This window comes from Etheostoma cragini, chromosome 15, assembly GCF_013103735.1.
Source record: "Etheostoma cragini isolate CJK2018 chromosome 15, CSU_Ecrag_1.0, whole genome shotgun sequence".
Lineage (NCBI taxonomy): Eukaryota > Metazoa > Chordata > Actinopteri > Perciformes > Percidae > Etheostoma > Etheostoma cragini.
Window position 1 is genome coordinate 24,658,175 of NC_048421.1, and position 11,542 is coordinate 24,669,716.

General features: G+C 41.3%; 1 protein-coding gene across 1 annotated transcript in view; it reads right to left on the reverse strand.

Moving 5' to 3' along the window:
• The window catches only part of LOC117958473 (retinoic acid receptor alpha-A-like), a 19,326-nt gene extending 10,439 nt beyond the window's left edge, over window positions 1–8,887 (reverse strand). The window contains exon 1 of the mRNA XM_034894896.1: window positions 7,691–8,887. Coding sequence (XP_034750787.1) covers window positions 7,691–7,889 — 199 coding nt within the window. The 5' untranslated portion in view covers window positions 7,890–8,887. The remainder of the gene's footprint in view (window positions 1–7,690) is intronic.
• Window positions 8,888–11,542: the final 2,655 nt, after the last annotated feature.

Consider the following 11,542-nt stretch of genomic DNA (forward strand, 5'->3'; position numbering starts at 1 on the left):
CATTTGAAGACTTCCCTTTGTGCTCTATGATGTTGAATTTTAAGCACCAAACAGCCAAATAATCGAAATTAACACAAGACTCTGATCTGCAGATTAATAGATAATTCAAAGAATTGTTTGCAGCCCAACCAACCTTTTTGAGGCGGATACTGACTTTAAATGTGTAAATGTAGTTCAAATTTGGGGAATGCATTACATTTGTTTATTAAATATTTGTGACAAAGATACAGGTACTTAATGTATAAAATTGACTTGACATGTACTGTGCAGGACATTACACAGGAGATCTTCAACAGGGGGTCCGGGACCCCTAGGGGGTCCTCAGAGTCAATGCAAGGGGGAGGTTTTTTCCCAAATTCAAGGGTCTTACCATGAATCCAACATATTATTTTTAAATGTAAACCACACTGCTTACTGGCCTATTGGTAGTCACCAAGACCACCCACATGTTCTGTCCATGCTCGGTCTCTCTTTAAGTTGAGGAGTCCTTGGCTTAAAAACGTTGAAGACCCCTGCATTACATGGTTGAAAAATTAAATCCAAGCCAAGTCTGTGTTGCTTACTAGGGATGTCACCAGAACCGATACTTACGGTACCTTCCGGATCTAAAATGGCAAACACAGACAAAGCCCGTTTTTTGAAGCACCGTAGACACCGTTAGCGAGGAGGCCAGTGTTAGCAGCATTGGTGCTGCACCTTCCTGAACTGATGGGGGCAGTATACACTTCAGAGGGTTCCAGTGGATTCATTCACAGTTTACTCAAAATATGAACGAGAGTAAAAAGTACCCAGCGTAAAAAAACGGCATGGTCACTGCAAACTAACGGTCCTCTCTTTACGATTTATAGCCCCCCCTCTGTTGGTTTCAATTAACTCAACGTTGCCGGCTACGGCCGCTGAACAGGCTACAGGAGGAAAAGGCTCTAAGATGTCTTCATCTTTCAAATACAACTCCAATATGTACCCAGGGGGGTTAGTAACGTCTCTGGTCACTCAACTGTTAGAAACGTGGTTGCACTAGGACTATTAAATGCAGTTTATTGTGTTCTATGCTCTATTGCACGTTTTGTATGTCTTGTTATGACATTTTAATATTTAAAAAAAAGTTCCTGTTTCAAGTAAAAGTACATGTAATCTTAGACAATCCATGGTATTGAAATAGGCATCGAGAACTGTGTAATTTTACTGGTATTGGCACGGACTACTGGATTTTTGGTATTGTGATGCCCATTGCTTACTGGCAGACATAAAGACAGAAAGACTGTACATGCCCATACTAGGATTGGGCCGGAGTAAAAGTATTCAAACCGGTTTGATATGAATATAAGGAATTTTACAACTAGGTGTCGCACTCGACTTAGCAGCCTCTTCTGGAGTGGAACATAATGAGACTGAGAGATCCAATGAATTAAAGTGTAGCAGTAATACACCTCTAAACTGGTTTGCCAAGCACCGATAAACACTAAATAAGAAGAAGAAGCACATAGTGAAGCCCCAAGAAGTTTCAGTTTTCTTTGACTGGTATGTAGAAAGCAAGCATGTCTGACATGTTTTACCTGCAAGTCTCTTGCAAAATTTAAAATCCATGCAGTTGTCTGCACCGGATCCATGCAGACTCGGACCTGCGTCAAGTTCCGGTGACGCCACGCCACGCCCCGGAAGCTATTCTCAGCCACTCAATTCAATGCTTAACGCTACCATGTCTTGTCTCATAACCCCCCAAAAAATACAATTTCTAGTAAACAAACACAATGTGTGCCATGCACATGGTCCCCCCCTCTGTCTCCTCCCTCTAAACTGGAATTAGATCTTCTTTATGTTGCCGGCCTTTGCTCAGCAGACAATTATGCACGACCTGACAGACCCAGGTGGCTTCATTAGTCCGTTTATATACATCCATAATATTATGTTAATTATGTTGTAAGAGCCACTTCTAGAGTCAAGTGTATGTAGGAGACCAAATGTCCACTAGATGTAGTAGTTGGTTCCAACTAATGCAATACAAGGCATTTGGTCAAACATAGTTTAATATTAGATGTTCTCCAAATCGCCCAGCCCTATGCCTCACCCTTGAAATGAACCAGACCAAGGTTTGGCTTTCTGGTCGTGGACCAGGGGAGGTTTTAATCCTTTAATTTAGTTTCGGATCACAATGAAAAGTCAAATGTTCGAACTAAACAAGGTAGGTGTAAAAGTACTGTAAGTATCTCATGAGGACAATGTGTGCCATATTTAGAAGGCTATATTAATGTACCAGATCCATATTTACTCCAAAATATCTATATATATCTTCTGCTGCTTTGCATATATTTTTTGAGGGCCAAAAAAACTTGATCGTGACACCCTCAACATGTGTGGTGTATTAGAGTAAGCGCCGTGTTCATACTCCAAATTAGAAGTTGGTACAACAATAGCAGTCATATTTGTTCTCTTTCTTCTTTATCCTGCCTCTAATGAATGTAAAATATGTGAAGGTGTGACATTTGAGAAGAATTCCTACACAGTCAAAGACATGCCTTGCCAAAGGACACTGACTAGAACGAATGACTTAATAATCTGACGGTAGTGTGATCCCTCAAACACACATATACAGAAATAAAGAATCTAGTAGCTGCAAACACTGACACACAACTGTCCACCTCCTCCCCTTTTCTCACACTCACACTCAGGGCAAACTTGGTCAATATACCCTCACATTCCCAGGCAAACTGTGAGTATCAGTGAGTCAAAGTGTATGTGTGTGTGTGTGTGTGTGCGTGCGTGTGTGTGTGTCCAACAGACAGAAAAAGAGGCCATTCAGTGCAGAGAAGTGATGACTGGGCAGCTGACACAGGAAAGAAAGAGGCAGATAGAAGGAGAAATAAAGAGAGGGAGAGATGTAGGTCACTTCCCAATTGTCAGTGAGTCATTGCCTTAGATAACACTCAAGCGTGTGCGCACACACACACACACACACACACACACACACACACACACACACACACACACACACACACACACACACACACACACACACACACACACGCACTATCCCCAGGCCACTGCTTACATGTCGCTGGAGCAGTTACTGAATGTGTGTAGGTGCCTGTGTCTGTGTATGGCCTTTGACCTTTGAACCTGTTTGACGTTCTTCATTCCAGTCATGCACAAAGACCCCTCCCTTTCCCACCCCCACACAGAAGGCAATCCTCCTGTCGTTACAGCTTGAATTTAAGAGCACTTCCCCCTTCCTTCTATAATACGTCTTTCTTTCCTTCTGTTTCTCACCAGCCAAGCAGAGTCAACTTTGCACTTTCTATTTTTATGACTTTAACTCGGCTGTGCAAGGGCTATGTCACAGTGACATAACCATGTTAATATCCTTAGGTTACTGTCTCACTCGGAGGCTGGTTGTCTCCAACATGTGACACTGGAGTGGGGCAGCACTTTCAACTCCAAGCGAAAGGTTCTGTGTTTGTGTGTCCAGGGCTTTCCCCAGTGAATTGCAAGCCTGGTGGCCCACCAGGCCAACATTTAGACGTAGTCATATTTTCAAATCTCCAGTTAGCTTTTAGCACTGAAATGTAATGTAGAGCCCTATGGAATCTGTTTTATTGCTTTTTAAAAAATGTCAGTTTTTACACACTTGTCCCATGACTTTAATCACAATGCGCACAACACTGTGGATTTACAGAACTTTGTTAAGATACTAACACAAGTGTTGCTGTCACAAAAGTTAACCTCCCATTCAGACAGGATAGATCTCTGTCTGGTGTCTATCAAACTTTGCTGATTGTAATTTCAGCTGAAAGACTAAGCAGGTGTCTTGTTTTACACGAGTTAGTGGACATATACTGTATGTATATAGAGAAAGAAAGAGTTATTTTGTATGTAAACACCAAATAAGAATGAAACCATTATTTACTGTAGACCTACTGTTTGAGAGAAACAGGTAAAAGAGTAAAGCTACCAATGTGTCCAGGTCAGATGTCTGAGGTTATATACGAGCTATAAAAAAAGTGAAAAACACCATATCTGTACAATAGTAAAACTGCATTCTTACTGTTGTTCAGAAAGTAATGGAGTTGAAAGCAAAGGAAACACTACATTTCCCTAGTATTTAGAGATGATGCAGACCAGACCAGATCCAATGTGATGAAGGACACTTGCTGTATGCTGCCGAGAGAGGCAGGATCACACTATTCTGTTACTGCTATGTACCTTTAGTTTTTTTTCCAGTAATTCCATCAATTACGAGACACAAAATACCATATTGACGCAAACTGCTGATTTTCATTCCTTTTTTTTAATCTTAAATTGGTATATTATAAAATCTATATCTTTTGCAAAAAGAAACTATTGACAAGTGTGAGGTCACTCAAATTGTTTTATGTCTTGGTTGATGCTAGTGTTTTTATTCTGACTGACAGTGTGTGTTATCTCAGTGTGTGTGTGTGTGTGTGTGTGTGTGTGTGTGTGTGTGTGTGTATGTGTCTCAGTGTGTGTTATCTAGATAAGGATTGTTCATAGTGTTTGGCTGCACCGAGCCTGTTTTGAGAAGTGTGTAAAGAGTTGTGTTGCTCTGAATGAGTTATGCAGGATATGTTTAGTTCAGTTGACTGTTGGTAGTCAGACTGTAGTTAGAGTTTACGGTGCGTTCAGGTGACTGTTGGTGGTCAGACTGTAGTTAGAGTTTACGGTGCGTTCAGGTGACTGTTGGTAGTCAGACTGTAGTTAGAGTTTTGCACATGTGGCTTCAGTTGTAACCTCTATGTATAGATTTAAATATTTCTGACTTTCCAACCAGGGGTCCTTAAAAGCACCACTTTCCACCAGAATTTGTCTTATAGAACAGGGTTTCTCAAGGTTTTTCAAACCAAGGACCACTTATCCATTGAAAAAAAAATGTACGGACCACCTAACTGCCAAAATATTCCCCAAAACAACAGGCATTCTACTTCAACACTATATTACAGATTATAGCCAAATATAATGACTTAATGCCTTAGTTGCCATCTTAATGGGAAGAATGGCTTTTGCTGAAAACACAGTAAGAATAAACTTAATTTCTCCGCATTTCATTTAAATGTCACATGATCATCTGTGATGTAAATGGGAGGCAGTGTTGCAAAACGGTCGGCTTCATTGCTCAAATCCAAAAACATGAGAAAAAAGCCAATGTAAATGCTTACATTTGCATGCAAGTTTATTTAATGCTTGAAATAACACATTTATGATGGAAGACAGTTTGAGAAACTCTGATTTGATTATTAAAATAAATTGCAAACTGACGGACCACTCTTTGAGGAATACTATTTGTATAGGACAGCTAAGATTTGAAAGGGGAGAGATAACGGGAATGACATGCAGCAAAGGGCCGCAAGTCAGAGTTGAACCCGGGGCCTCCGCGTTGAGGAGCTAACCTGTGTATGTGGGCGCTGGCTCTACCAGGAGAGCTATCCAGGCGCACTAGTGTGTAACTTTTAAAAACGTTAGATTCAAGCCATTGCTAAACGAGTTGCTATTACCTCCACACAGCTCTCTCTGGAATCTCAGTATGACTATGTTCAGGAGATGGTGGCGTGAGCTGACTATCCTGCGCAGAAGCTCGAATGAAGGTGATGACCTTTTCTGAAGAGTCCATCTTGTTATTTTAGTCCTCCACGTCCTCCTTGGCTACTAGCAACTGTGTGTGGGAGGGGTGGGGGTGCGTGCGCGATAACATAAGCCTTATGTCATGTGGATGTGCCGACAGTGATGTTGCCATTACTTTGAATTCCTCATGGAGTCAACAGAAATAACACACTATAGCTTTAAACTATCGTAATAATTTGCAAGGTTCCATAATCAGCTACAAATACACAAGGCTTTTCACTATCAAAAAGCATACAATATTATAGTAGTAATATTATTGTGCTATCAGAATACAAAACAATTATAATACCGTATTCAATATATTTGAATGCCAAGTAAAAAAGAACATAACTTACAGAATCTGTGAAAATCCTTCTAGGGTTGTACCTTACTACCATATGAACTATTGGTTAAGCTGATAATTGTTTCTCAGTTCATTGCTAAACTGTATTGTTCATTATATTAAATGTCAGCATAAAAGAGAATAAAATACTAATCGGAATTTGCTTAAGTCCAACATGGTATCAACATTAGTTTACTATCACATAGGACACAGAAAAGTACAAAACCCTACACATTTGAGAAACTGAAATCCAGGTAATGCATGGAAATGTTGCATGAAAATTCTATGAAAAATAGAATAGTAATGCAACTAAACGGTTCGGCTCTAAATACGGCTGGGTATCGTTCAAAACATTTACCGGAACTTATACCAGTACGGATACCAATTCCTGAACAATTCTTTTTCCGATACCAATTTTTCACATCATTTTTACATCTTGGTAGAAGCATGCTGCATGCTTATTGGCTCACTGACACTGATGAGATTTACTACTTAGGTACTGAAATTTGGTACTGAATGAAGAGGGATTTTTTGATACTCGATACTAAGAAGGCAATTCGGTTGGTACCTAAAAAGTATCGAATTCGGTACCGGGCCCTGTTGGCCATCTTGACGAGCTAAAAAGGCTGCAAGTTCATTCTCACCCAATGAGAAGCACTGAGCCTGAGGTCGGAACGGCTGGATTTGGTAAATGAGTGCAGGCAGCTGCTAAACTACTGAGGTCATATGAATCACTTGAACCTAACCTGAAAGTTGCATAATACACAGCATACATAGACATACAGCTACATTAAAATCATCATTGATAAGGATTGGGGTGGGAAAAGAATCCCATCTCATATGTATCAGGATGTTTTTTGTGACAATTTATTAAAATCGATTCATTCCCCCAGAATCAATGTTTTTTAACCAATGATTCACCTAAGTATTTTCTGTTTACGGTACCGCAGACAGCGACTACATCTTTTCCGTTTCCAGCTAAACTGACCTAAAGCAGAACATAAAATCCATGTTATGTTGTTCTTTACAAATGAAATAAATGTCAAACTGACTGACTAACATGGGATGTGCATTCCTCACAGAATTTTTTTTTTTACAAAAGTCTCATGATATATTGTCTTTAAAAGTGTATTATTCAACTTTTTTGGGGTTAAAAAAGGAAAAGAAAATCACAATACTCAATACTATCTAGTCCCAATACTTTGAATCAAATTGGGACAAAGACATGTCGTCTACCCTTGTAAATGTATATTAGGGCTCTGGCAATCATGATGTTACATTTAAAAAAACATAGCCACTGATTTAAACGGTGTGGACACAAACAGTAGCTAGTGTACTGTAGAACAAGTACATCAATCATGTAAGGGTCTACAAATGAAAGAACAGGAAAGGAAACGTGCTGAGCAGGCTAGTTCCTAGCTAGTTCGTTAGGGGCCTTAAAATGAGGTTGTGGGGCACTTGCTATGCTACTATAGAAGGGACTGGCATGGCATGTGTCCCAATTGGAACCGGTGTGCTCATGCATTCAACCCCCCCTCCCACACACACACACACACACACACACAGAAACACAACTGGCAAGACATTTCAAAGCACAGGCAAGGACTTTACCCCCCTGCACCCCCTTGTTATTTCTCAACTTCTTCAATTATCTACACTGACTAATTCTGGTGTGCCCTGCAGTTATTTGGTTTAGAAGTCCGAAATGGCAAATTATGTTTCAATGGGACTCACAGTGGCTGGATCCGCTCCAGTGTCTGCCGGTTACCAGGGACCCTCCGAACGGACGCTGGAGTCCTCCTACACCGGACAGGAGTCCCTTCTCCGGTCCAAGCCCCGGGGGTCTGTGGTAGTAGTCCATGCTCAGAAAAGAGCCCGCACCGGGGCTGCTGGGGCTGGGGCTAAAACCCACAACATCCCCGCTTTCGTACATCCCCGAGAGGCGGGAGTCGCCTTTGATCTCTTTGTACCAAACAGAGAAAAAAAGATCAAAGCGTCCTGGACGGCGAAGAGAGAAAGAGGAAGGGAGGGAGTGAGAGAGGAGGGAAGAGTTCACATCTTCATAGCAGACTGATAGGAGGAGGGGGAGAAGAGAAAAAGAGATGTCCGGTCTCGGTGACCTTTCAGCAGTTTACTGTCAAACTTTACCCTCCGTTATGTTGTCTTTGGCCGACCGGAAAACGTTTAGAAGACAAAAAACGCTGTTGTCTTTGTTAAAGTCCAAATGCTACAAGTGCTTATCAACCTAACTGCTGTGCTGGTGGAGCTACTCGCAGCCCTTGTTACTTTAGCAGCAGGTCATTAAAAGAAGGAAAGACAAACTGTAATATGTTAATAGGCTAAACACACATGTTGTGTTGCCTATTATGTTCAATATTTGCTAATGACCCCGACGTCTACAGCCTTTGTCAACGCTTTTAGGTCCTAACGTCGCTATCGCTAGCAGTTTGTTCTTATAGTAGCTGAAATTGTATTATGTGAACCACAGTGGCTGACCGTCAGCTACTTATCGATATCGAAAGCTATATAGTGGCCAGCCAGGCAAACAGTCTCCAAGTGGACAGACTACAACCACAACTGCTTGTGAGCTGTAAATGAACGTAGCCTTCGCCGAAAAGTAGAAGGGTCCAGTCGGTGGAAACGCGCTGCTCCGTCCGCTTGCTCCGGTTCACAGAATCCAAACGTTGGCGACATAAAAACACCCTTGACAAATTAATGCTAGAAACGCTGTCACTTAATTTGCCGCTTTATTACCAAGTAGCAGAATATCCAAAGGTGGTCAAATTTGCGGCGACTGTGAGGTAGGTCGAGCAGATATCCGTGGCAGTTTGGGTTTCTCCTTGTCTGTTGCTAGTTGTTGAGGTCCAGCAGCAGCAGTGCAGAAAGCAGTGTCCTGTGGTACCCTCGCTGTACCCAACGGCCTCTCTCTCTCTCTCTCTCTCTCTCTCTCTCTCTCTCTCTCATTTGTTGAGTGACACCAGCTGCGCACGAGCTCCACCTATCTGCCCCGCGCGTGCCTTAGAAAATGTGGTTATTGCTGACTGATGTTGTCTGCATACTGCCTGTATTAGCCTGTTATTTACCTGCCACACAGGACTGGGTTAGAACTACATAGCCTAGCCTACACACAGGCTACACACGTCCTGTACTTAAGTAGCCTACAGATTAAAGGCAGCCTACTTGTAGCCTACTTCCAATTTTAAGGGACTTTTCACTTCTACTGCGCAACATTATACATGGGCTTAAAAATACTCTCCTGTGCAGAATTTGCGCCAGTAAACCACGGATTATAATTCCGATTGGTCTAAATTCATCATAACATCCTTTAGAGTTGGCTAAACTACAAACCTACTATAACAAATTAAATAAAGGAATATTTTGATAAAAATGCTAACGAATTTTGCATTGCGTTTGGTTATTGTTTGTGATTTTTTTCCTGTCTAATGGGACCTGGCGGCTATATAGACTCTTGCAATGTCTCTATATTATTGCATGTTTGCCATTTGTTGTTTTTGTTTTCATGCATGAATGCATAGATTCTCTATCTCTTACACACACACACACACACATACCCCCATTTAATTGCCTCTTTTATGTGATGCCTCCCTGTATTGATTAGCTGCTGGTTAATTTGAGAAAGAACCCATCACATTCATTGCTGCCTGTTAATCATACCGGACATTAAATCTATGGAAACTAAGGAGACAGGGGAGAGGTGAAAATGGGTTTTGGGAGGCATAAAAAACAAAGAGCAAGATGAGGATGAAGATGGAGATGAAGATCAGGGTTAGTAGGTTAATGTGAAAGCAGCAGGAGAGTAAAGGCATCAATAATCCAGGTATAGTGCCAGTCTAGGGCAACTATGGAAGAGGTGAAAAAATGATGCACAGTGACCAGTCAAACCTGCCATTGACTGTGTCATTTATTTCTTTTATATAAATATATCTGACTCGTATTTACGACACTGACCAGCTGTGGCTCTCGCACTGATCTCTTTTATTAAAAGGATTGAGCAGAAAAAGTGGACATGCATTCGGAGTGAAAGCTCTGTGAATCTGCCTACTGACAGCTGGCTACACACCTGCAAGCTTGTCATTCGAAGGTATTTGCGTGACTGATTCTTTGTACTTTTATGGATTTGGAGAGTTCTTTACCTGTTTTCATCAATCAGTAGCAATGTGGCTTTATTTATCACTTTGTGTACCTTTCCTCCAGTTCTCCTCTACTACACATACTCGCATACACACACACACGCTCACACAATCGTGTCTGGCTATTTTTGTGGGGACCAGTCATTGATATAATGCGTTCCCTAGCCCCTTACCCTAACCTTAACCATCAAACCTAAATGCCTAACCCTCACCTTCACCCTAACCCTAACCATAACCTAACTCTAACCCTACTCCTAAAACCAAGTCGTAGTCCTCAAAAAGCCCTTTAACGGTATGGGGACCAGCATTTTGTCCCCACAAAGCTGTCAGGTCCCCATAAGTATACTGTTTTCACAGTTTTTGGTACCCACAAATGTAGCAATACCTGGTCCACACATACACACAAATGGATACACATGCATTCAAATACACACACACACACACACATGCATACACATGCATACAAATACATAAACACACACAGACAAACACACACACACATATATACATCCATCCATCCATCCATCTTCACGCGAAGGAGCAGCGGTTCTACTCCGAGCTCCTCTCAGATGACTGATCTTCTCACCCTATGTCTAAGGGAGACGCCAGTCCTCCTCCTGAGGAGACCCATTTCGGCCGCATGTACGCTGGATCTCGTTCTTTCGGTCATGACATATACACAGTCTATATATATATATATATATATATATATATATATATATATTAGGGCTGGGCAAGTTAACATGTTATTATCCCGTTAACTCAATAATTAATTAACGCTGACAATTGTTTTATCATAATTGTTTTTATGTATACAAATACATACACACACACATAAAAATAAATATATATATATACATGTATATGTATACATACACACATGCATGCACAAACCCAAAATATGAATAGAGATAGAAACATTGACCCTCAGCCAACTATAAAATTGAGGACCCACGTGTTTGTTTGTTTTGTGGGTGTGTGTGTGTGCGTGTGTGTGCGTGTCCGTTTTTATTCAAATATCTTGAGAGCCGTTCCTCTGATCTACTTCACACAATGAACTTGCCACACAAGGAACTTGGGGTTTGGAATTTGGAGCAGTTGGGACAGCGTTGGATATTGGATATTAATAAACTGGGATAAAACTGAATGACTGCATAATAAAGGTTAAGGGGGTCCTGTCTTAACCCTGGCTCTTGCATAGACATAGACATAGAACCTCTTTCCCGGTGATGGCTGAGCAGCCTCCAACTGAGCTGGAAGACATAGATGTGGCGTGAGCAACCTGTCTGAAAGTTGGACTTCTTCAGGTAGCTGTGCAAGAGAAATCTCAATCATTCCCAATCAGAGATGGAGAGGTAGGTATACAGTGGGTACGGAAAGTATTCAGACCCCTTTAAATTTTTCACTCTTTGTTTCATTGCAGCCATTTTCCAAA